At 44.1% G+C, this 25,695-nt stretch overlaps 1 protein-coding gene across 6 annotated transcripts in view; it reads left to right on the top strand.

Annotated features, from left to right (window-relative positions):
• The window catches only part of NCOA3 (nuclear receptor coactivator 3), a 333,167-nt gene that overhangs the window by 275,459 nt on the left and 32,013 nt on the right, over positions 1-25,695 (top strand). For all 6 annotated transcript variants that reach the window (XM_029613911.1, XM_029613916.1, XM_029613910.1 and 3 more), the window contains 9 exons: positions 287-434; positions 1,944-2,329; positions 2,677-3,539; positions 4,816-4,951; positions 6,443-6,634; positions 8,095-8,334; positions 18,090-18,216; positions 19,717-19,888; positions 21,438-21,737. In XM_029613911.1, coding sequence (XP_029469771.1) covers positions 287-434; positions 1,944-2,329; positions 2,677-3,539; positions 4,816-4,951; positions 6,443-6,634; positions 8,095-8,334; positions 18,090-18,216; positions 19,717-19,888; positions 21,438-21,737 — 2,564 coding nt within the window. The remainder of the gene's footprint in view (positions 1-286; positions 435-1,943; positions 2,330-2,676; positions 3,540-4,815; positions 4,952-6,442; positions 6,635-8,094; positions 8,335-18,089; positions 18,217-19,716; positions 19,889-21,437; positions 21,738-25,695) is intronic.

Genomic DNA, 25,695 nt, shown 5'->3' with positions numbered 1-25,695 from the left:
TCTCAGCTTTTATAAAGTGAGATTGTTTTCCATCTCAAGTCATCCTTGTTTGAATTCCTTCTGCTGTCCTCCCTTCGGGGCCATCGTCGCAATGAGATGTCATTGTGAATAAAGACTGTTTTTTCTGATTGGCATTATGCTTTACTGCATCCTCTTGTGCTCACAGTGCTGCTTCAGCAGGCAGGAAGGTTGGTAGAAAGAAGCACATTTTAAAGCATGCTTTTTGTGGACAATATGGGGCTTTTAACTAACTTTTTTTTTGTTTTTGTTTACATTTTCCCTGTAGCTTATGTGCACAGCCACGCAGAAACGCCTCTCTACCGATTCTCCCTGGCCGATGGCACCCTAGTGACAGCACAGACCAAAAGTAAACTCTTCCGCAATCCGGTAACCAATGACCCTCATGGATTCGTTTCCACTCATTTTTTACAGAGGTAAAGCTTTCATCTGTTGCTTTAAAGTGGGGATCCTCCAACCAGTCACGTTTTCAGGATATTGACAGTGAATAAGCATGGGGTATATTTGCATATGCTGGGTTTTCCATGTATTACAACTTCATCTCATGCATGCTCGTGGATGTCCTGAAAATGTGACTGACTATGGGACCCCCAGGACAGAGATGGGAAGCCTTGCTTTTAATGGTCTCAAGATGTGATTAAAATTGAAGTGTGTGGGATAGCGTATTCACCTTTTCTGCTATTCCTTGCTTCCTGCGTAGCTAAATATAATACCCCTGCCACCAGTATTGCTGCTCTTTTGCTCCCACAGACTGGGGTGTTAACAGTTCCACCACTTCCTTTGTTCGCTACCCGGTTTGTTTTCTTTAAAAAGGCAGCCCAGGATTGAGGTTTTATTTTTTTCTTTATTTAAAGCTCCTCAAATTTCTTTTTTTTTTTTTGGAGCGTGGGGGTAGATTTTCCTGTGGGCTCCCATTCTTAGGCCTAAGTCACATGCCAAAGCTCTTCCAGCAAACTGTGAACACTCCTGCAGCAACTGCACAGAAATTGCCTCAGGCCCAAATACAAATTAAAGAGTAAGGAATGAGGGATTTTATCTTGGTGTTCTCTTTTGTAAACGTTCTGGGATTGCTGCATCCTTTTAGTCTTTAAAAATCTTAATTTGTAAATATTTGCTATTGGATTTTTTCTTATTCAGGAGTCGTGTATACGTGAGGGTGCTTTTAGAGAACCATATGAGCATCTCTGAGTACTTAGTCATGTCAGATTCGTATTTTCCAAACCAAACACTAGAAAGGATTAAAGAATCCCAATTCTTACAGCACTTTATCGAAGGAAACATTCTCTCTATATGTTCAGGGTTGAAAAAAATCTGAGGCACCAGGTCACTTGGGCACCCAAAATGTGATATTTGAGATTGCCCAGGGCCTAACAGGTGCCACGGACACACAACCGAGAAGAGAGGATGCTGGCAAGTGAAGAGTTTGGAATGAGGGGAGGAAGAGTCTGGGAGCAGGGGAGAGAAAAGAGAGGCAGAAAGGAGTGGGGGGAAAAAAGAAAAGGAGAGAACATGGAGTAAAAAAAAAAAAAAAGGTTGTAAAGGTACTTTTTTTTCATCCTGTCTCTTTAAAATTTTGACTGGTGCATAAGTTTTGCAAACATTTTTAGAACCCTGACAATATAGTGTATTTCAGTCTAGTGTCAACCAGAATGATCAAAATATGGCCGTACAGCTTCAGGTGATTATTCCATGTTGTGCAGGAAAGGGTTCCACACTTTATAAAACAATTTATTTTTCTCCCCTTTTTTTTTTTCCCTTAATGTGCTCTTCACCACAGGAGGGGTTAGTACTTAGTACTTGCTGATGTCTTAAACTGGCGGATATTTTAAAGGTTTTTTTTTTTTCTTTGGTTGGGGGCGGGAGGGTGGAATCCTCTGCTGTGTAGTCTTTGACGTTTTTCACCCTCTGTTTGATATAACTTTCAGAGAGCAGAATGGGTATCGACCAAACCCTAACCCACTGGTGCAAAGCCTAAGAATGCCTACAGCTGTAAACCCCAGTGCCGTTGGTGCTATGAATGTCTCTCCAAATCAAGGCATGCCGGTGCAGAGCAGGAGCTATGCCATGGGAGACCCCACTGCCATGGGGCAGATGGCTGGCATGAGGTATGGTGCTCCTACCAATATGGGACCAATGAACCCCACGCCAGGAATGCAGTCGGCTCCTTATCAGAGTAATAGTTACGGGATGAACATGGGCAGTCCGCCTCATGGCAGTCCTGGGCTCGCTCCCAGCCAGCAGAACCTAATGGTTTCTCCTAGAAACAGAGGGAGTCCAAAGATGACTTCAAATCAGTTCTCACCAGTTGCAGGTATAATATTTTTCTTGTACTGTTTATTTGTGTAAAATTGGGTGCATTTGTATATTGGGTATGCAACTTATTTCACCGTTATTTTAAAGGTTTGAATATATTTACTGAAGTTTCTAATTCCATTTATTTATTTTAATGCGAGTAGTAAATGGTTTTATGTTTGCATATTTGATGTTAATAGAATGTAAAAGATACAAATTTTTATGTATCTTATTACTGCAAACCTCTCCATTGTACAAGTGGTTTCTGCCCATAATATGTCTGTGTTCAGCTGCCCTTAAAATGAATTCTGCTTGTGATTTTTGCCTTGTCCTGTAACTTGGACTTTCTTCCTTGGATTATTACAGGAATGCACTCACCAATGGGAGCCGCAGGCAGCACAGGTGGCGGCAGCTTTTCTAGCAGCTCCCTAAGTGCTCTTGATGCCATCAGCAAGGGAGTGGGAACCTCCCTTCTGTCAACGCTGTCTTCACCAGGTCCCAAAATGGACAACTCTCCAAACATGGCCCAGCAGAATAAAATGGGCAGTCAGGACTGTCGGAGCCCTTCTGGCTTGTACTGTGAACCAAGCCAAGTAGAGAGTTCTATGTGCCAGTCAAACAGCCGGGATCTCCTCTGTGACAAAGACAGCAAGGAAGGAATCCTGGAAGGCACAGAAAGTCAAAGGGCTCAACCTGAAAGCAAGGGGCATAAAAAACTCCTGCAGCTGCTGACCTGCTCTTCAGACGAAAGGGGGCACGCTGCTTTGTCAAGCTCTGCCCTGGACTCTGCTTGCAAGGAGCCTTCGGCCAGTGTCAGCAGTCCATCGGGGGTCTCCTCCTCCACGTCTGCTGGGGTTTCTTCAACATCAAACCTGCATGGGTCACTTTTGCAAGAAAAGCACAGGATTCTGCATAAGCTGCTGCAGAATGGGAATTCCCCAGCCGAGGTAGCCAAGATCACAGCAGAAGCCACTGGCAAAGACACTTTCCAGGACTCTAGTGTTGCGGCTGGAACGGTGAAACAAGAACAGTTGAGTCCGAAGAAGAAAGAGAACAATGCGTTGCTTAGATACCTGCTAGATAAGGATGATGCCAAGGATCAACTTTCAAAAGATATTAAACCTAAAATGGAAGTAATGGATAATAAAATAGGGCAATGCAGCACTTCCACTATTCCTACTTCAAGTCAAGAGAAAGAGCTTAAAATAAAATCCGAGCCAACAGAGGAGGTATTCTTATTGTATTTTGGCATGTTTTTGAGATGATTGTAGAGTGTTAGACATTTGTGATGTAAAATAGGGGTTTTCTGTGTCCCCCTCCTCAATTGCAAGGTGAGGAATTTACAGTCTCTTGCAGAAGATTAATCTTTATATTTGATTCAGCTGCTAAAAAGTGTTTAAAAAGAGTGTGTAAGGTCTGGCTTTAAGTGTCTCAAGTAGCAGGACTGCACACTGTCATACAGAAAACTTGGGTCCGACTCCCAGATCAGGCTTCTGCTGCCCGGACTGATCAGGGCTGGGAATGCTGTGAAGGCAATGTTCACAGTCCCTGGAAAAGGGGCTTGGGGGAATCCCAGTCATTGCAGAAAGCTGACACCAGTGGCTGGATGTAGAGCTTATGCTAGCCATGTACTGAGGGGGGGGGAGGGGAGGGCTGTAGTTTGTGACTCCAGGCCAAGGACTGTCATTGCTATGGCAGGGATGAACTGAGGAGGAGGATGTAAAAATTAGGAGAGGGGTTCAGGTTTTACGGTTATTTGAGGGAAGGCCTCATTTGGGCCTGTGGGGAGGGGAAAAGTACACACATGGGTTTTTAATCTTCAGAGGGATAGCCATGTTAGTCTGGTGTAGCAAAAAATGACAGGAACTGGGTGACACATTATAGACTAACCAGTTTATTGAAGTATGGGATTTCAAGGACAGTGTCCACTTCATCAGATGTATGAAGTGATGTACAGGAGATGGATAAAATGTATTCAAAACAAAGAGAAGGCATTGGGTTAGGTAGGACGTGATGTGGAGAGAGTGTTAATAGCATTATAGTATAGCCTACTGACAACTGACACATGGGTTTGATTTTCGAATATACACGCCTGAATCTTCCCTACAAAAATAGCAGATGCAAGGTCCTTGGGTACTTTTGTACCCATCTATTTTGTAGATGATTTTGAAATGGAAAATTTCTGATTTGTTTCCCTTTTGAAAACTTAGAGGTATGTGGTTACAAAAGCAACTGCAGACCCTGCCACCATCTATACAGGCAAGTGAAAAATATCTTGCTTTTTGGTTTGATAAGGGTTAAAAGAGCAAATAGGATGATGCAGGTGAATACTAGTGGTGTAGTGGTTACTGCTCTGGACTGCCTAGTTTGATGTGCAAAACAGTGTGAGATATATATATAGATATATATACACGTCTGTGTGTCGATTGATAATTGATAACCTTTTATAAAATAGGTGAAAAGATCTGCTTATGCATTTTATTTATTTATTTATTTATTTTGAAGATCCATGGAGATTTTGACAATTTGGATGCTATCCTGGGTGATCTGACCAGTTCGGATTTTTACACGAACACCATGTCTATGAATGGCAATAACATGGGGACTAAGCAGCCGCAGTTCCAAGGAAATACACCATTGGGTACGAACGTTTGAAAAAGACTTAGTTAAAATTGTGTTTTTCTGCTATTGTATTTGGGGATCATTGAACAGTTGTTCCCTTATATGGATTGCCTCAGAAATGAGTGCTTTATTGATGTCATAAAATTGGTTGGTTTTTCAGCACTTTTTGCTAGAGTAAGAGCTCCTGTTATCGAGGGTGTGTCTTTCTTTCTCTCTGACCATGCGCATTTTGCAGGGGCCTTTTCTGTGGACTAATTTTGCTGAAATTTGGTTGGAGAGTCTTGCCACCATCTTGCTAATTAAGCTGAATTTCATTGAGATCTGTCACGTGGAAGACCCCTGAGGTGTCTGGAGAGTGGCCCAGCAATAGTTTGCGATGATCAGGGAAAGCAGAGCCAGAAACAGCAGGAGGAGCTGAAACCCATCGTCCCTATGTTATGCTACACGTTTACTACTCGTTTCTATTTATGATTAGAGCCCTTTTAGGACCTTACTGATTGTCTATCCTCCAGCTCTTGCAGGTCTGGTGTGGCACTTCAAATGTAAGCATACTTAGGGTTATTTATGCATTTTAAACAACCTCTAATTATTGCACACTTAGAGAAATCTAGCTTTTTTCATAGGAAAATAAAAGGATCTTATTTCACGAGGGCAAAGCACAGTATTGCTGAAGCATGCTCCTCTGGAGTTAGCTTTTCTGGATATCAGTGGGTGCTGTATGCATTATTGGTGAAGGGCCAGACGGGAAATGGTATAGCGCATTGTAAGGCAGCAAGCCTGAGGTATTGCTTGTTCCTGCTGCATGCAGTAACTGTTAGAAGTGTGCATGCTTTCCTAGGTTGTGCAGCTTGCACCAGATATTACTGTTTATGGCTGTGCATAATTAGGACTTTCTTTTTTCTGTTGAATATTTGAAACTAATCCTGCGTTTTTCCACATTCCTCTGTGTACAATGACTTGTCTTCCTCCCCTTCCAAGGAAACCCAGAAGGATGAGTCCATTTTCAAAAGGTTTAGAAGCAGGACTTTTGGAGTCAGGAACCTAAATTGGCCACCTTTGAAAATTGACTAGGACGGAGTTTGTTTTCACTAGGCAGCTAAATTTAGGTACCCCAAAAAGTGGCCAACTGTGGGGGCGGAGTTAGGTGACGAAGTGTTAGGAATTATGCACTGATTTTCAGCATTATGCATTTAACTTAGGAACCTAAATCTAGGCAAATGAAGTACAGTCCTAAATTTAGGAAGCTTTTCAGCCAAAATCTTAGCACCCTAAATTCAGCTGCAAAGGTGCCTAAACCTTAGGCCCTAAATAAAGCCCCCTATATGGACATGCATACAGGGAGATTAAAAGAAGCCAACTGGAACTCTGTCTAAATCTCTAGAGTTTAGATGGTTTGGGATTGATTGGGTACATTTGCCAAAAAAAAAAAAAATCTATTGTTTTGTAGTTTTTGTTTTAAAGAAACAATTTTCAAATGTTCCCCCACCTTCCTTTCTTTTGTTTAAAACAGGGATGAGAAGTCCACAGATTGCCCCTTCTGCCCGTCCTGCTTTTAATCGAGCTCTGTCGTTAGACAGTCCCATGTCTGTGAGTTCCAGCCCTCCTGTAAGAAGTGTCAACACGTTCTCCGTTCTGGCAAAGCAGAACATGATGGGGAGTCCAAGAATGATCGATGGCCAGGATGGTTTCGCAGCAGCTATGGGTATATTGCATCCCTTGATATGAGCCATTGTTCTGTGATTCCAGAAGTTTAATGGATAGATAATTTCGTAGAGTCAGGAGAAATCTCATGTTTGAAAGTTTTAGATCATTTAGGGCAGCGAGATGCAACAGACACAATCTAGAAAAGCATTTTTGCAGATTTGTAGGTTTTTGGTAAGGGAGGTTTTCATTTTTTTTTTGTTTTGTTTGATATTTGAGATGCTAGATGCAACCATAACTACATGAGTGGGTGTTTTTAAAAAATTAAATCAAGAAATCTTAACATAAGGCAGAGCTGCACTTTGTTACCATGTGTTGAAATAAGGGTAGTGGATCCACGGAACAGCTTCCCCATAGAGATGGAGGCAAGGATCTCTGGAGGGAGTGGTACAGAGTATAGAGATGAATAGTTGGTGTGGATGGGCAGAATAAATAGGCTGTGAGGTCTTTTTCACCTGTTGTGTTTCTAAGAGTTATTGGAATTTTAAGAAACTGAACAATGCATTTGGCCAGCAATTCTGTTTTTAAAATCCACGTTTATATTAAGCCCACTTTCTCCGCTGATATAACTAGATTGGGAAGTTAACAATAAAAAAGAAATTGACAGATTTCCTCTTGTATGTTTGTGTGTGTATATCGATCTATCTATATGTGTGCGTGTTAGACCCACAGGTATGACAGGGAGAGAGGTTTTAGATATGTAACATAGTCTTCAGAGGACAGAGATTTGATGCACATAGCATTTGATGTCTTTTAAAAGTAAATTGTTTACACAAGCTAATTTTGACTGAAACACAAGCTGCAGTGACTTCTTGTAATTTGGGGATGATGTTTGGTTGTATACAAATAAACCTCTGAGAGATCAGTGTGATGGGGGAGGGGGGGGTCTCATATGCTACAGTACATTGTATTAGGTTTAGTCCATGGTTTGTCTTAACGCTAGCAATGTGATTTCCGCCATCAGCAATGGGTGAATTTTTTGTATTCAAAGAAAGCTGCACTCAGCATGTACTATCCATTCAGAATTATATATGGCAGATAGTAATAAGTGCTTTTATAATTAAAATTGTTTTCAATATTTTTTTAAATTTTCTTTAAGTCGCTTCCCTGCGGTATTGCTGAGCCTCCTGTAGGATCTTTGAAAATGGTGCTGTACTTACTTCACGCTCCAAATCCTATTGGTCCATATTCATTGTTTAAAATAAACCAGAAGATATTAATTTAATATTATGCCTGTTCATTCATATACTTTTTTAACATTTTTTTTTTTAAATTGTGGCGCTCTGTTTTATTTAGGCACTAAGTAACCACCATGTTCCTTTGGGACAAGTACATAGTCCCACCTCCTCCTCCCCCCTTCCCCCCCCCCCTCATCTTTTTTTGTATGCAAACAAAAATGAGATTTAAAATAAAACCTGCACCTACATTTATTAATGCAGTGTTTCCTGTTCTGTGTTGTAGCTGGAGCAGCCAATAGAAATATAAATCAGCACTCAGCAAGTGATTGGGGGATGCCAAACTCCAAGGTCAATCAGATGGAGCCTTCAGGGTCTGCTGCTGTTGGAAGACCAGGACCAGACTATAACCCAGCTCACCCCTTACCTAGGCCTGCAATGGGTGCCACCATGCCAGTTTTGCCCTCTAGGTCGAATACTTTGCCTGGTACACGACCCATGATGCAACAGCAGATGATTCAGATGAGTGAGTATGGCTCTTTTTTTTTTTTTAATTACCATTTAAAACATTTGAACAAGAACATAGATACAAAGATATATATGGAAAGAAGAAAAACAAAGCAAATCACTCAAAAAGAAAAAAACAAACTATAATACATATAATAAGACCACATCTTAAGGGGAGGAAAAGAAATAGAACATAAGGCATACTACAACGGCCAAGCCTTACTTCGGTTTGCTTATTTAGTACCTATATCAATCCCTAACACCCATTATTAAAGGAAAATTTATTTAACCACATTTTTATCAGAGAGAAATCTCTCTAAATGTAAGGGATCAAAGAAAATAAACTTACTCCCCTGATAACATATAAAATATTTGTATGAGAATTAAAAAAAAAAAACCAAAAAAAAAACCTCCCAATACCACAACCTGCTGTCTCAATTGGAGAAAAGACTTCCTCCTAAGTTAGGTCACCCGAGCAACATCTGGGAATATTTGAATTCTTGGACCACGAAAGGAAATATCTTTATTCTTGAAAATACTGTCTTAAGAATCAAGGCCTTATCTGCTTCAGAGCAAAAGGTGATTAAAAGCTTTGTCCTAGTGGAATATCCTGTGAAGATTCCAGGAAAGCAGATAAGGCTGCACCACTGTTTCCTCTTAAGCTGTACACTTGCGCGTGTGCACAGAGACTGTGAACCCCACGCTCACAGCAAAATATAGTGTGCACAAGAAGTCCCGATATTATACACTGGCTCATAGTGCAGAAATTTGAACTTGGCTTAAAAAAAGTTGCCCACACAGTCTTTCAAAATTTAGGGGTAACATTGGTCTGTACTATCTGATGATGGTATGTATTGCGCCTTGTACTTCATTTACAGCTTTTTTCATCAGAGGGATGTAATACATCATTGAAAGAGAAATGTCCTTTTCCTGGGAGATCTTTTATATATCTCTGGTGTATTTAAATGACTGCCCAAATATTACCTTGTTCTTGGGAAATTGAGCAGACGCAGGTTTTTCACACTAGCCGCATTCTCCAGTAATTCCAACTTGTTATGCAGGACCAGTGTGTCTTTTATTTGGACAATGCCAGAGACTTGTAGAATAGAAAGTTGGGCCCCTAAACCGGAAAACAAACTCATCAACTTCATCTAGCCTCTTTTCATCTCTCAGCTTAGATTCAGTCCCTTTCGAAAAAAAATCACACAATCGAGCAACAGAATCAGGGAAGTGTGTTCTTGGTCTGAATCATCATCTTACAAATATCCAATAAGGTGACACGGAAGGTGGTTACTGCGGGGATCCCTTTACAGCCTCCTCCCAAATCCCCAGGGATATGCAGCAGCTAGTATCAAGGAACCTCTAATCCCTAGCAGTCCTTCCATGTTATCCAACGCCCTGCTTTGAAGATTCTTCAATCCTGCACTTCAGTCCACTCCCAAGTCTGCTCACAGTACTTGGGATACCTCGCAGTGTTCACTGGGGCCCCCACTCTCCACCAAACTCCTCACAGAGCCCACACGGGTCAGCAAATCTGTTCCCAAAAAAAGGCATTTGGGAGCTCCTGCAATCCAGGCTTGCTAGTTGAAAACCGATCTTCAGAAGCATCATAGCATGCATAATCCAGGAAGGATCCAGGATGGTGAGTGCGGACACCCAACATTGGCATCAGCAGGATACTCGCATATAGACAGAGACACCCCCATAGCAAACAAAGGTGTCCCCACTCTGTTCTCCATGGACTGCATTCACAAGAAGCTGAGCAATGACATGATTGTCCATCAATTACCGAGTTGAAGCTCCAGGTAAAACAAAGGAGTTCCCTTTCCCATTATGACCCGTTACAGAGACAAAACTGTAATTTAAAAGGAAAAATGTTATACACACACTAAGGAGCTTCTAGATCAGAGTCCTATTAGGTGGCCATTTTGAATATTCCCCCCCTCCCCCCAGAATGTCTCATTCCTTACTGTCCCCCAGACCAGTCCAGACGGTACAGTTGGTATATAACAGGGGTAGGGAACCTATGGCTCGCGAGCCAGATGTGGCTCTTTTGATGACTGCATCTGGCTCGCAGACAAATCTTTAATAAAAAAAAGTAAAAATCTTAACAAAACCCCCCACCCTCCTGACACCCCCCCCCCCCCCCCCAAGACCTGCCAAAAGTCCCTGGAGTTCCAGCGGGGGTCCAGGAGTGGTCCGGGAGCGATCTCCTGGACTTGGGCTGTCGGCTGCCAGTAGTCAAAATGGCGCCGACGGCCCTTTGCCCTCACTATGTCACTGGGGTCGACCAATGGCAGCAGTAGCCCCTGTGACATAGTAAGGGCAAAGGGCCGTCGGCTGCCAGTAATCAAAATGGCGTCGACGGCCCTTTGCCCTCACTATGTCACAGGGGCTACCGCCGCCATTGGTCGACCCCAGTGGCATAGTGAGAGCAAAGGGCCATCGGTGCCATTTTGACTACTGGCAGCAGACAGCCCAAGTCCAGGAGATCGCTCCTGGACCCCCGCTGGACCACCAGGGACTTTTGGCAGGTCTTGGGGGGGTCAGGAGGGTGGGGGTTGTAGTAAATTAATTTGGTAGGTCTTGTATGGCTCTCACGGAATTACATTTTAAAATATGTGGCGTTCATGGCTCTCTCAGCCAAAAAGGTTCCCGACCCCTGGTATATAAGATACTATGCCACCAGCAGTCTCTCAGTATTTTCTGTCTCCAGCAGAGGGCGGAGGATTCTAACTTGCAGTTGGGTTTGTTTTTCTAAATCTGTCCTGGGATGGGATGTTCCCTCTGCTAGAGTAAGAGCAAGCAAGGTGTTAATGGCCCTTGTTTTAGCTGGTGCCCTGACCTGGAGGGATGTTTGCAAGCCAGAGGCTCTTGACTCTCTCATTCCCTGCCCTCATCTTTTTCTTGCTAGCTGCTGCTTTCTGGCCCTCCTAAGAAAACTTCAAGCAGGAAAGTAATCTTATTCTTTCTAACTGGTTTGTTTGGAGGGGGCACCATCTCTTAAAGAAACAAAAAAAAAAAAGACTGAGGGGAAAGTGGCCAAGTGCACAGCCGCAAGCTTCTCATTCAGGCAGTGGGAGAGGTTTGTGCAGGTCCTGTCCAAGATTTTTTCACCAGTGGTGATCAGGAAATCCCACAGAGGTCTGCTCATTTTACATTGGTGCCTCACTGAGGATATGGCCAATCCCACTAAACGTAAGAAGTGGTTTTTAACCTGTGGGGACCGCAGGAGTAAATTGCAAGGCTCTGGACTATGTGGGTGGTGGAGAGGGCTACTTTGGAGCCCCTATTTATGCCATTGGGGGGGGGGGGGAAGCAACAGCACTCACGATGAGGCAGGCAATGCAGGAAATCCCAGCAACACAGGAACTGTGCCCATTTTGGCCTCTCCCGTGCTGCAGCAGATCTCAGGTGAGGGGTCTGCTGATTCTTCTCACTTGCCCCCTGTGGCTTGAGGTTCATATTTTTCCCCAGGGCAATTTGGGGGAGCAGGCAGAGAGCCTGGAAGCTTGATTGCCCTTTATAGAGGATGCACTGTATGATTTGCTTCGTACATCAGCTAGAAATATGGTCTGTTTCGGCCAGGCAGCATCTCTGGCTGTTGTGTGATCCAAATCTCAATTGGGCAATTTTCCTTCAAAGAGAAGCTGCTTTTTGGAGAGGGTATGGAACAGCTGATTAAGCACTGCTGGAAAATAAGCCCAAGGGAAGCCAGAAGACCTTTCCCAGTGGGCAGAAAGGCAAGGCATTATACAGGGAAGGGTTTCCCTTTTTGGTGGAAGTGTATGGGCAAATCCCAGCCCTTTCAGAGGAACTGTAAGATCTCTTGTGAGGATTCAGGCCCCAAGTTCAGGAGGACTTACAAGTGCACAATAAAGTTCAAGTGGTCCACTCTCCATGTGTGCGCATAGGAGGGTGGTTGGCCCTCTTTTATGAAGGGTGGAGCAAGATAACATATCAGTGGATCCTATCTGTTGTAAGATATGGCTGCGCCTTCGAATTTGCTCAGCCAGTGGTTGAGGATTTCAGGGTCTCATCATGCACTTTAAAGGTGAACAAAGTCACAGTAATTATCCACTTTGGACCACTGCCTTTTGTTGGGTTCAGTGTTTCCGGTCCCAGAGGAAGAAGGGGTTAAGAAAAATACTCCATTTATGTTGTGGTGCTAATGAAGGAAGGTATGTATCTACTCATTCTGCACTTCAAGAAGGTGAACATGTCCTTATGGATGCCGCACTTTCAGATAGAGACTCTGCTCAGAGATCACTGCAGTCAGAAAAAGAGAATTTTAATGACCTTGGATCTATGAGAGGCCTATCTTCATATTCCTGTTTGGGAAGATCATCAAAAGTTCCTCAGGTTTGTTGTGCTCTGAGGGCATTTTCAGTTTTAGGCACGTCCGTTTGGGTTGGCAACAGCCTCTCTCACATTTTCCAAAGTAATGCCCCCTTGGCGCAGATGAGACATCCAGGCACCCTGTTTGGGTGACTGACTTATCTGGATGAAGTTGAGAAACATTTACCAATGTACAGTTCACAAGGTGGTGCACTTGTTGCAACCTTAGGTTGGGTCATAAACTTTTCCAAGAACAAGCTACTATCCTTACAGAGGGTGCTGAAACTTCAGGGGTAAATCTGTTGCTTTTTGCACCTGAGGAGTCCTAGGATCTGAGATTATCTTCATGTCCTGGTTTCCATAGCGTCTACACTAGACCTGATTCCTTGGATCTTTGCTCATATGAGACCATTGCAGAAGCTCTTCTTTTGTGATGGAGTCCCCAGTAAGAAGATTTTGAGATTGGGTTGCTCCTGGCTGGGGAAATCAGATTGAGTCTTTCCTGGTGGCTCCTGCAAGATAGTTTGTCCAGATGAGTGGAGTTGGAGATTCCAGATTGGGTCATAGTGACCACAGGTACAAGGCGGGAAGGCCATTTTCAGGATCAGATGGCATACAACCTATGGCTGGTGTCAGAAGTCTCATGATCCATCAATCATTTAGAAACAAGGGTGATCAGGAAAGCTTTAATATCCTTCCTTTCATTTGTCTGAGACCAGGTAGTGAGAGTATTGTTGGACAGTGTGACAGTGGTAGTGTACATAGGGGGAACCAAAAGCCCTACAGTTTCCTTGAAAGTGGGACATTGATCTGTTGGGCAGAACGACATCTGAGGGGTCTTGTCAGCATCTCATGTGGCTGGGATGTATAAGTGGATCCCAGAGAGTGGGAGTTGGTGCCAGAAGCAGTGTTACTCATCGAAGCCACTTGGATTTGACTGTGATGTAGCAGAATGCCAAAACTCCCTGGTTCTTCAGTGGAAGACATAAGATGGGGTCAGAAGGTCTAGATGTTTTTTCCCAGTCATGGCCTTAAGGAATTCTGCTTTACATTTTTCCTCCTTGTCCTCTTATAGACAGGATGGTCAGGAGCATAGAAAAACATTGAGAAGGGTGATGCTGGTGGCTCCAGAGTTGCCCAGTTCATGGACGTGGTGAATCTCAACTTGGAGGGACCTTTAACTGTCACATTCCTGGTCTGCTACATCAGGGTCCAGTTTTCTTGGAACAAGTGGGTCACTTCTGTCTTGTGACCAGGCTTTTGAGAGGAGAAGGTTATGAGTTATTCAGCAGAACTAATTATGACCTTGCTTCAAGCTAGGAAAGCCTCGACTTGCCTGGTGTACGTGTGGGTTTGGAAGGTGTTTGAGTCCTGGTGTCAGGAAGTGAGGGTTGCCTCAATTTTGTGGATCCTTTCCTTTTTTGCTGAGAGGATTACAGAAGGTTTAGCCCCGAGCTCTCCTAAGGTACAGGTTGCAGGGTTGACCTGTTAAGGGAAAGTGCATAAGACTTTGCTGGCATAGCATCCACATGTAGTGAGATTTCTCAAAGGAGTACAACATTTGCGTCCCCCAGTTTGGCAGGTGATTCTGTCATGGAATCTTAATTTGGTTTTGATGGACTTGTGTAAGCCCCCTTTTTGAACCTTGGGGAGAGTATCTTTGAAGGACTTTACGCTGAAGACTGACTTTGGTAGCTGCTTCCTCAGCAAGAAGCATTTTGGAGTTGCAGGCTTTGTCATGCAGAGATTCCTTTCTTTGTTTCCGAAGGTGGGAGTTTCCATTAGAGTAGTACCATCCTTTTTACTGAAGGTAGTTTCTTCATTCCATTCGAGTCAATCTGTAGACTTGCCTGTTTTTAGGAAGTTAGAAACTTCTTCTGCGCATGCCAGAGAGCTGCATGTTTTGGATGTGCACAAGGTCCTAAACAGGTTTTTACAAGTTGGATCATCTTTTTCGATGATCAGTGGTCACAGAAAAGGGGAGAAGGTGACTAAGGAGACGATTATCTTCTGCCTAAGTTTGAAAGAGGCTACAGATTCTAGTAGGACTTCAATCTCATTCCACTAAGGTGCAAGCAGTGTCTTGGGCTGCATGTTAATTGGTGTCGCCACAGGAGATCTGCAAAGTGGCGATTTGTTATTCTTTGCACCCTTGCCAAGCTTTATAGGCTGGATATTTGGGCTCTGGACACAACAGTGTTTGGAGAGAGTGTGCTGTAAGCAGATCTTTTAGATTCCTGCCCAGTTTAGGGAAGCTTTGGTACATCCCACTTTTCTAAACTGGTCCAGGGCAATGGTTCTCAACCTTTTTCCCATTGTGACACACTTGGAGGACAATGCTCATATGTGTGACACACTGCTCATTACAATTCAAGGTGGAAATGTGTGTTAAAAAAAAAGGGGGGGGGGGGCCCAGTATTGAGTTTAAGAATGACACAAGGGAAAGATAAGTACTTCCTCTGAATAGAAATTACAGAAATAGCATACCTCCCATACCAGAACAGCACCAGCTTCCACCACTCAAACAGTAACCATCTTACCTAAGAAAAGGCAACACTGAAAATATTACACCAGGCCTTAAAACTCCAATACACCTCTTATTAGGAAAACCGAACAAGCCAGGCTGCTATTGAGCCCTACCAGAATACCTCACCTCAGTCACATGTGCAGACCCTCACCTAACCAAGAATAGAGAGACCATAAAGTATAACTAGAAACATGCAGACAAAAACTGAACTGGAAACTGCAACAAGCCAGAGACTGTATGCAGTGCAACAAAGGAAACAGAGAAACATCACCAGCCTTCTTAAAACAAATCAAGAAATATAAAATCAATAGCAATTAAACCATAATAATAAAAAGAACAGATTATTTTAAAACAGCTGATGAATGGGATATCCAATAATTAAAAACTCATATAAAAATTTTTCAGACATCAATAAAATATTTCAAAGCAGCAGAGACAAAGACCCAATAATTAAAAATAAGGATAAAAAAAATGTTCATAGGCTCTCAATCACATGTTTACACACATACTCTGTCTTTCTCGCACTTACACACACAGGCTTTCAATCACAAACACATTCTTTCTCTCTCTCGCACTTATACACACAGGTTCTTAATCATACATAATATGCTCTCTCTCTCATATACAGGCTCTCAATCACATACTTACATACATGCTGTGTGTCTCACACAAAGGATCTCAATCACAGACTTACACACGTGCTCCATCAAACACAAGCTCTTAGTCACACAAACACATGCTCTCTCTCACCTACATAAGCTCTTACTCATGCATACATATGCTCTCTCTCTCACTTACACATACAGGCTTTCAATCAAACATACACGTGCTCTGTTACACATACACACGTGCTTTCAGTCATGCATTTACATGCTGTCTGTCTCACACACCCTCACACAGGGTCTCAAACACAAATGCTCATTTACTCTCCCCCCACTGAAGAACAGCTTGCGGCCTCGAGAAAAGAGTCCCATCGGCTGCGGGGGCTGACATAGCTCCAGGTTGTGCTGCTCTTCTGCTTTGGGCCTGTTCTGCAGCACTTGTACCTAGCATGGTCTCTTCCCGGGCATGTGGCTGCTGCATACCACTTCTGGGTCATGGGACAGGAAGAAGAGACCATGTTGTGTGAGTGCTGCTGACTCCAGCTCTCCTGCGGCATTCCGCCCGGGCTGTCAGCATTTCAGGCCCGAGCAGAAGAAGAGTATCTCGCTGGGGTAGGGGGAGCAGCTGGACAAGCAGGGGACCAGGAAGTGTGGCAACACACCGGCATGTGCTTGGCGACACGCTAGTGTGTTGCGCACACCGTTTGAGAATCGTTGGAGTAGGGGACGATAAGGAAGAAGGAAAAACTTAGGTAGAAAGAACCATTGGTAAATCCAAAAAGCCAAATGGCAACCCCCCTCCAAAGAGAGGAATATGGATGCCAAATCAAGTCTTCTGAAAGATATATATACACAGAAAAGAACAGTCTTCAGAAATCCAGGGCAGGATTCTAGATTGGTCTGGTGGAACTCAAAATAAGTTTTTCCTTCCTTATCAACCCTGCTTGCTTGCAGCTAGGTAGAGAGTACATTGTACAAATCAATTCCTCTTTTACCTTTCATCACTCCAAATGACAGAAAACCTTCACTGATGGCACCTTTGCTGTTTGTGCTTCTGTCTGTGTATGTAAAACTGCTCCCCCCAAAACCTACCCTACCGCCCCTAACCTCACCCCAAGGTAATAGTGCCCCCTCTTACAGTGGTTATAAATAGTAGAGTGACATGTTGGTCCCTATAGTCTCTCTCTCTCTCTCCACCTCCTCTCTCCTGAGCCGCTATTTGCAATAAATCCTTTTTGGTCAGTAATCCACGGCTAACATGGGCACAACACACAGAAGAGAAATGTAGTTATTTCTGGCGTTAAAACCTGCTTTGCTGTGAATTACTCTTATCGCATTTGACATTAGGAGCTGCTCATTACCATTAACTTCGCCCAAACTCCTCCCACTTGAATACTAAATGTAAAATTTGCATACTAATGCACATTGTGCTATTTACCCTGCGCGTTACGGTGTTATCGCTAGTGTTAAGGACCCTGTAAGTTTGTACCTGAGGCAACAGAGGGTAAAGTGTGACTTGCCCAAGCTCACAAGGAGCAGCAGTGGGATTTGAACCCTGGTCTCCCTGGTTTTGTAGCCTGCTGCTCTAACCACAAAGCTATTTTTCTCGGGATTGGTGGAGGTCTTCGTTATGTCCTGTCCTCTTGCCTCTTAAATCCCACCTATAGCTCTTATGCTTGTGTGACCGCTGCAGTTACTGCTTTCTCCCCCTCACCCTACCACTACCATGCCGTGTTTGTAGGAGACCATGAATCTTTGCAATGTCTCTGAGAAAATAACCTGAAATGTTTTCTTTTATAAGTTGTGAATCCCATAACTCACATGACACACACCTTTGCTGTCCTTTGAGGTTTTTGGGGTTTTTTTATTACTTTGTAGTCAGAAACTGCTGGTTGCTGCAGCATATATCCTACTTGTAAATAGAGCTCCTGAAGTTTTTGTTTCCCCTAAGGCATAAAATGAAGATGAGTGCTAGTAAAAAAAAAAAAAGAGTGATTGAAAGGATATGCAAGTTAAAAATCTATAAACAAATCTACAGTGTACAAATATCCATTCCAGATTGTCTAAAAAGAAGGAATAAATGTAAATTATAGGCATTGAGTAGAAATTATTTACAGTGTACAAACTAATGTAGAAAAATAGATGAAAAGGATAAATAGATGAAAAGGATTAAAAAAAAACCTAAACCCGGATTGCTCTTTGAATAGATGAAAATGTAAAGTTCCTCTCTTTGCTCTTTTGTTATCGGTTTCATTCCTTTTGAAGGAGAGAGTGCCGATGACGTCTTTCTGGTGATTTCCTTTGCAGGGCCCAGTGACATGGCTGTGGGTATGGGGTCAAATCCTTACGGACCACAGGGACCAGCTAACCAGTCGGGATCGTGGCCTGAGAGCATGATGCCAATGGAGCAGGGGCCACGGGGGGCTCAAACCAGGTAGAGCTGAAATGAACCAAGGCAGGGCTTAAAGATGGGCTGGGAGCTTATTTTACAGCTGTGGTGAGGGGTTTTTCCCCCTCACATGCGCTTTGTTTTGTCACTTTCCCTGTGCCAGACCTTCTCTAGGACGTGTGATGTGAGCAGTGCTCAAGACCAGTGGCTCTTAATGCATTCTTCCAGGACCATTTGCTGTGTACAATTCTGGTCGCCGCATCTCAAAAAAGATATAATTGCAATGGCGAAAGGTACAGAGCAGGGTAACCAAAATAAGGGGAATAGAACAGCTCCCCTATGAGGAAAGGCTAAAGAGGTTAGGACTTTTCAGCTTGGAGAAGAGACGACTGAGGGGGGATATGATAGAGATGTTTAAAATCATGAGAGGTCTAGAACAGGTAGATGTGAATCAGTTATTTACTCTTCAGATAATAGAAAGACTAGGGGGCACTCCATGAAGTTAGCATCGGGCACATTTAAAACTAATCGGAGAAAGTTCTTTTTCACTCAACGCACAATTAAACTCTGGAATTTGTTGCTAGAGGATGTGGTTAGTGCAGTTAGTGTAGCTGTGTTTAAAAAAGGTTTGGATAGACTCTTGGAGGAGAAGTCCATTACCTGCTATTAATTAAGTAGACTTAGAAATCAGCCACTGCTCTTACTAGCAACGGTAACATGGAATAGACTTAGTTTTTGGGTACTTGCCAGGTTCTTATGGCCTGGATTGGCCACTGTTGGAAACAGGATGCTGGGCTTGATGGACCCTTGGTCTGACCCAGCATGGCATGTTCATATGTATCTGGTTTTCAGGATATCCAAAATGAATATGCATGAGATATATTTGCATACAATGGAGGCAATGTATGCAAATAACTATGATGCATTTTAAATTGTAGGTATTCTGATAACCAGGTTGGCTGGATGAAGCTCAAGGACCAAGCTGAGAACCACTGATCTTGCCATCCTAATACATGGGGCAATAAAATTCATGTTTGCATACGTTGTACAACCCTAGAGCAGGGCTTTCCGAACCTATCCTGGGGGACCCCAAAACCAGTTGGGGTTTTCAGGATATCCACTATGAATATGATTTGTATATGCTGGGGCTTCAATGCATTCAGATTTAACTGATGCGTATCTGTTGTCGATATCCTGAAAACTTAACTGGCTGTAGGGTCCCCAGGACAGGTTTGGGAAGCTGTGCTCTAGAGGATACAGACAAGGACTAGAATATATCCAGAAACTGTAACATATGTGTATATGAGCAGAAGTACCCGATACCGGCTGAAATACAAAATTGTAGCTTTATCTGTTCGGTAGCTGATCCAAGTGTAGATTCTGAAATAGTCTGCATTATTTTATTTACATTTAGTGTTAAATTCTCACAATGGTTCACTTGGTGTAGTTTTGACATCTGTGGTGATTTTGCAGGCAGAAACCATAGTTTTTCAGAAATAGATGATTAAGTGAGGGACTGGTCTTTTTTTTTTTTTTTTCCTCCAGGCAGTTAGTTAGAAATTCCTTGGATGATCTCCTGTGTCCTCCCTCTACTGTGGAAGGTCAGACTGATGAGAGAGCTCTGCTGGACCAGTTACATACATTGTTGAGTGAAACTGATGCCACGGGACTAGAAGAAATTGACCGAGCCTTAGGAATTCCTGACCTAGTAAACCAAGTGAGTGATGGACAAAAAAGTCCTTGATCATGCTCCCTTTTTTGTACTAGAATTGAGAAGATTTAAAAAAAATAAAAAAATAAAAATAGAGATTTCCTCTTTCCTTAATGCTTTGTAATTGTGTATTAAAATATAGATATACACACCTGCAAACAGAAATGTAAAACATTTATAAATGCTTTCTTCTTGTATGAAACCTTCAGCTTTACCCTAACTTTTTACCAACCACACTACTTTAGAGTTAAAGCATTATCAGGCCGATACAGTACAGTGCGCTCCGGAGCGCACTGTTAGCCTGCTATTGACGCGCGTTTTCCCTTACCCCTTATTCAGCAAGGGGAGGAAAACGCGCGTCCAACCCGCGGCACCTAATAGCATCCGCAACATGCAAATGCATGTTGATGGCCCTATTAGGTATGCGCGCGGGATACAGAAAGTAAAATGTGCAGCCAAGCCGCACATTTTACTTTCAGAAATTAGCGCCGACCTTTGGGTCGGCGCTAATTTCTTCCGGCACCGGGAAAGTGTGAAAGTTTTTACTGCTTTTCTGTGCACCCTCCGACTTAATGTCATGGCGATATTAAGTCGGAGGTCCCGAAGAGTAAAAAAAAAAAAGTGTGTGTAAAAAAAAATAAAAAAATTTGAATTCGGCCCGCGGCTGTTGGGCCGAAAACCGGACGCTCAATTTTGCCGGCGTCCGGTTTCCGAGCCCATGGTTGTTAGCGGGCTCGAGAACCGATCCGGCAGAATTGAGCGTTGGCTATCAAACCCGCTGACAGCCGCTGCTCCTGTCAAAAAGGAGGCGCTAGGGACGCGCTAGTGTCCCTAGCGCCTCCTTTTACCCGGATCTACCGCTGGACCTAATTTAAATACTGAATCGCGTGCCCCGGCGAGTGGCCGGTGCGTGCGCCGGGAGAGCTGGCGTTTGCCCGCTCTCCCGCAGACTTTACTATATCGGCCCATATGTAAGCTGAGCGTTAGGCCAATAGTTTTATAGTGGAATCTCTGCTGGGCACTAAACTTTGCTCATGATGTTTGGACTAATTGTGATGGAAGAGGGTTTGTTTTTCCTAGCCTCGTTCTATCCATGTCTGGGTTAGGTGATCACAGTCCCCACCAGGTGACACATTCTTTGCAGGAAACTGCAGAGGTTTGTGATTGTCTTCTGCAGTTCTCAGGCTGTGGTCCCCCATCCAAGTAATTAGCCAGGTCTGACTTGGCTTAGCTTCTGAAGTGACAAGTACAGGCTCCCCAAGACCAGTATTGTTGGCATTAGAAGATGATAAAATAGACTACAGTTGAGGTCATCTGATTATTTCTAGCTGAATTGCTTCACAGAGTGTGCCATTTCTTTATCTGTATGCTTTTGTTAATTTACTCATAATGCCTAGACGACATGCAATACCTAGCGAGAGTACTGTGTACTTTGTGATGGACTTTGACCTGCTGCTTTGCAAATCCAGCTAAACTTTGACTGTACGAACCTGTCTGTCACGCTGCATCCAGTTGTATGTTGCATTTCATTGCCATCACTTTGTTTTCCTGAAAGGGTCAAGCTTTGGAACCTCAGCCGGACTCGTTCCAAGGGCAGGAGTCTGCAGTTCCAGTGGACCAGAAGCCGCCTTTTTATGGAGAGCCGTACCAGGTGCAGGGAGCAGCAATGCAAGGAGGTTTTACTAACATTCAGGGGCAGCATCCTCCATTTAACTCGATGATGAGTCCAATAAGCCAGCAGCAAGGCAACTTTCCACTGCAAGGCATGCATCCCCGAGCAAACCTCATGAGACCTCGAACAAATATACCAAAACAGCTAAGAATGCAACTGCAGCAGAGGCTTCAGGGACAGCAGGTGAGTTTGGCTGCTTGTATTTCTTTAGTCTGGTGCCATAGGCACTATTACTAATGTTGGCGTAACATGAGGGGTTGAAACCTTACACAAAAGTGGCAGGATTTTGGCAGAATTTGGTTTCAGAGGCCAGCCCGTATCTGGCAATCTTCTTTTCAGCGCAGTCACACAGAGAATACGTCTTAGTGCAACTGTAGAATTAATCAGTTGAATTATTCCTCAGTCACTCTGCTGTTTGAATTCCATAACAGTTTAGGGCGGTCACTCTCTGTGACAGTGTAGCCAGCAAGTGGCCATACATAGCGTGTGTGGTCATTTTTTAAAGTGTATTTTTATTTTGGTATAATCTGGAATGATAGCCCAAAGATGTTAATGGTTTTCTCTTGCAATAGCAACCTAATTATAGCACCTGTTCAATTATTTGCGGTAATACTATACTCATTCTAATATTTTGAATGTAATTGCTTCTCAATGGTGGAATGTGTAAATTTAAATGTTTGCCTCCCTAAAAACAAATAATAATGTCATGGCATGTATAGGGTTGTGCGGCAAACGATTAAACTGGACACGCGAAACACGGCCTTGTCAGGGCTTTGTATGATTACCCGTCTTGTACTCCACAATTTAAGTTCGGTGCACAAATTAAAATATTAGTGTCCTGGTTAAAGTGGTATTGTCCAGTTTAATCGTTTGCCGCACATTCTTTTGCTGTGATTTAATTAAATGTGTGTGCCTTTTACTCCGCCCCTTCTGTATGTATAGGGTTGTTACACGTGTATTTGTAAGCTCTTTTTGGAGGGTGTGGGGCTACCCAATAATAGGCCCTTTGAGGACTGCAAATCAGTCTGGTTTTCAAGTAGCATCAAATATTCATTTGGTCCAGGAACCTAATTAATTTGTGCATTTGGTTGTCTTGGAAACCAGACCTGTGTAACTTTTCAGGATTGGGGTTGACCATCCTTGCAAAATAAGACCTGCAGCTGAGGTAAATCATATCTTCCTTGTGCTTGGTAAACCTGCATACTATTACAGTATTTATGACTTCCTGTTTGATACGCTTTTGATTCTGGAGGTCTTAAACCAGGCTTCTTAGTGAGGCCCACAAATAGGGTGGTCTCAAGGGTGTCCACAATGGATGCCTTTTGTGTGCGTAATTTCTAGGAAGAAAGCTAGTTTGCATAGCTTGGTCATCCTGAAAACCTGAGCTTTCTGTGGCCCTCAGAGCACTCCCCCCAGGCCTGATATAAACTGTGGCTATATTTACTGTATGTTAGGAGAGTAGTGCCAGATGATGACATCTCCAAATTGTCCAAGAAATTGTGAGAACAGCTCTATAGCTGTGCAGTAGTACGAGCAATGCTTTTGGTTTACATTTACCTGGAGAGAGTCCCTAATATAAGGAAGAAAAAAAACTTTTTCCTTCTCTTGCCATCCATCACCCCTAAGGAGTAAATAAAGCAACAGAGGATTTAATTCCTCATTTGCAGCCACTTTAGAATGAGAGTACTTCAAGTGAAGGCTCTTTGATTGTGGGTGGCTTACCTAAGGATTTTGGTTAACCACAAAATCTTTTTTTCCTAGCGTGTAGCCAGATGGACTTAGGAACAAAGAGTTATGCTCACCTGCCAGCAGATGCAGACAGTCAGATTTCAAAGCTGACATCACCCTAGATACACCCTGCAGTGACCTCAGCCCTTCAGGTTTTCTCCATCTATAGCATATGGACATACCTCTCCCTATCGGGATTGCTGTACTTTTTGGAAGGAGAAATTCTACATTTAAATTGGAGGAAAAAATTGAGCCCCGCTCTCCTACGGTGATATCTAAAGATCCCTCCCCCAGTTGAGAATTGCTAGGTGATTTCCGAGATCCCTCAGAGATGTGCCTTGGTCCAGTAGACTGTTCCTGGCATGGACTTTGCTGCTTAAACAGCTGAAAAGTAGCGGGTGCAGGAAGCTGAGCGCTGCGGCTTACTGCCAAAGCCCTCTCCCTCCGCAGCCGGATACCGCTGAGCCCATGTAAGTAAAAAAAAAAAAAAAAAAAAGGAAGATTTACCTCCTGATTCAGAGACATTTGGCAGAGTTTTTGGGTAGACGACCTCTGGTCTCCTTGCTCGGCGTGCTGTTCCGAAGTCATTCCCGATCCCATTGGGGTAAGGAAAAGCGGTCTTCCAAGCGGTTTGAGCGGCCCCCCCGCTGGGCTAGGCCCTGCTTTAGGCTTGGTCGGCACACCGTGTGATAGGCTGCGTCGGCACCGTCTTGCGCGTGTCTTTGTGCGTGCCGTAGTGTCCTCCATAGAACATCGGTACATGCAGTGCGTTGGGTCTGTGCACAGAAAGTCGCACACATACAGGTAAAGCTGGGTGCATGGGCTGTGTATGCACCTTGCCGCATCCTGCCTAGGCGCCCAAAATCTAGGCGCATAAACTTTTAAGCACAAGCAGACAGAAACTCCGGCAGCCAAGAAACACAAGTGCCTTTCTCTCTGTGCTGCTTGTCACATTAGGCCTTCACAGTCTGACCTGGATTCTAACTTATGTCAGCACTGTGAGGAAGCCCGGGGAGAGTTGGCCTCCTCTGACTTTGCTAAGCCCAGCTCCTCCCATTCAGAGGATGGGTTAGCCACAGTCTTAATTGGAAGTACCAAGGATCTGAGTGCCCCGGTGTCTGGGTCATCCATGGGAGAGAGAAATTTAGCGGTACCTACCCCAGTACCTCCTGGGCTAGGGATGGACCCAGCTACCTTTTCTTGGATGGAATCCTCAGCCGATAAGCCCTCCCTCTCCCAATCCTATCGGCAGACCTCACATGCTCGCTTCACCAAGGGTATTCCTGGCAGGGACCCGGACGGCACAGACGAAGAGGGAGGATACTGATTCCTTGGAAGATGGGGAAATTCCCCATGGTTTAGAACTGTATTGGACCATGTTACGGTTTTTCCATAGAGACGAATTGCCGGCCCTGGTTTCCCAGACCCTGAAGATGCTGAGAGTTCCTGGGGTGGACTCTCTGGCGGAACCAAAGAACCCCACCCCATTCTGATTTCCTTGCACAAAGCGTCTTGCTACTTTCCAGTACTGGAAGCCATCCAGGGGTTGATTGTCCTGGAATGGGTGCCCCAGAACAAAGTTTTAAAAGGGGGTGAATGTTAGAAGCTCTATACCCACTGGATACGGCAGTGAGAGAGCGTTTGCATTTCCCTAAAGTGGATGCACTGCTCTGTGCCGTCTCTTAAGTGAACAACTATCCCAGTGGAGGGAGGAGGGGCCTTAAAGGATGCTCATGATATGTGGATGTAGTCATTCCTTAAACAGACCTTTGACGCAGTAGCCCTGGTAGCTCATTCGTACCTGCTCCTTTCTCAGGAGGTGGATGACTCGGGGGGGGGGGGGGGGGGGAGAAATCCAGAGTGGCTATGGAACCTGCCACTGCCTTTTTAGCTGACACAGGTTTGAATCTAGTCCGAACTTCAGCCAGAGGAGTGGCCTCAGTGGTGGCAGCCAAAAGACAGCTATAGTTGCGGAATTGGTCAGCAGATGCAACCTCCAAAGCAAATCTTACAAAGATGCCCTTTAAAGGATCCCTCCTTTTCGGAAGCGAATTGGAAAGGCTGGCCAGTAAATGGGGTGAACCTCCAGTTCCCCAGCTAGCAGTAGGTAAGAGAAAGCAGTTACAACGTCCTTTGCCTATGAGGGGTCAATCCTGGGGCTCCCAATGCTTTTGCCCCTACAGAAACTCGACATTTCAAAGGTCTCAGCCCCTTGGGAGGTCTTAGTCTTTTTGTAGTCAACAGCCCAAGAGAGGGGTTCAGGTTCAGGTTCGTCCTGAAACACCCCCCCTCCCTCCCCCCCCCCCCCCAGTGAAAGGATGGCTAGAAAGTGCTGTATTAAGAGGGAAGAGCTGGCCACAGGGTTACAGAAGCATATTTACAATGGGCTAAGGCCATGCTGACACCGCAGCTA

This window comes from Rhinatrema bivittatum, chromosome 8 (assembly GCF_901001135.1).
Source record: "Rhinatrema bivittatum chromosome 8, aRhiBiv1.1, whole genome shotgun sequence".
NCBI classification, from domain to species: Eukaryota; Metazoa; Chordata; class Amphibia; order Gymnophiona; family Rhinatrematidae; genus Rhinatrema; species Rhinatrema bivittatum.
This window is presented reverse-complemented; position numbering and strand designations above follow the sequence as displayed.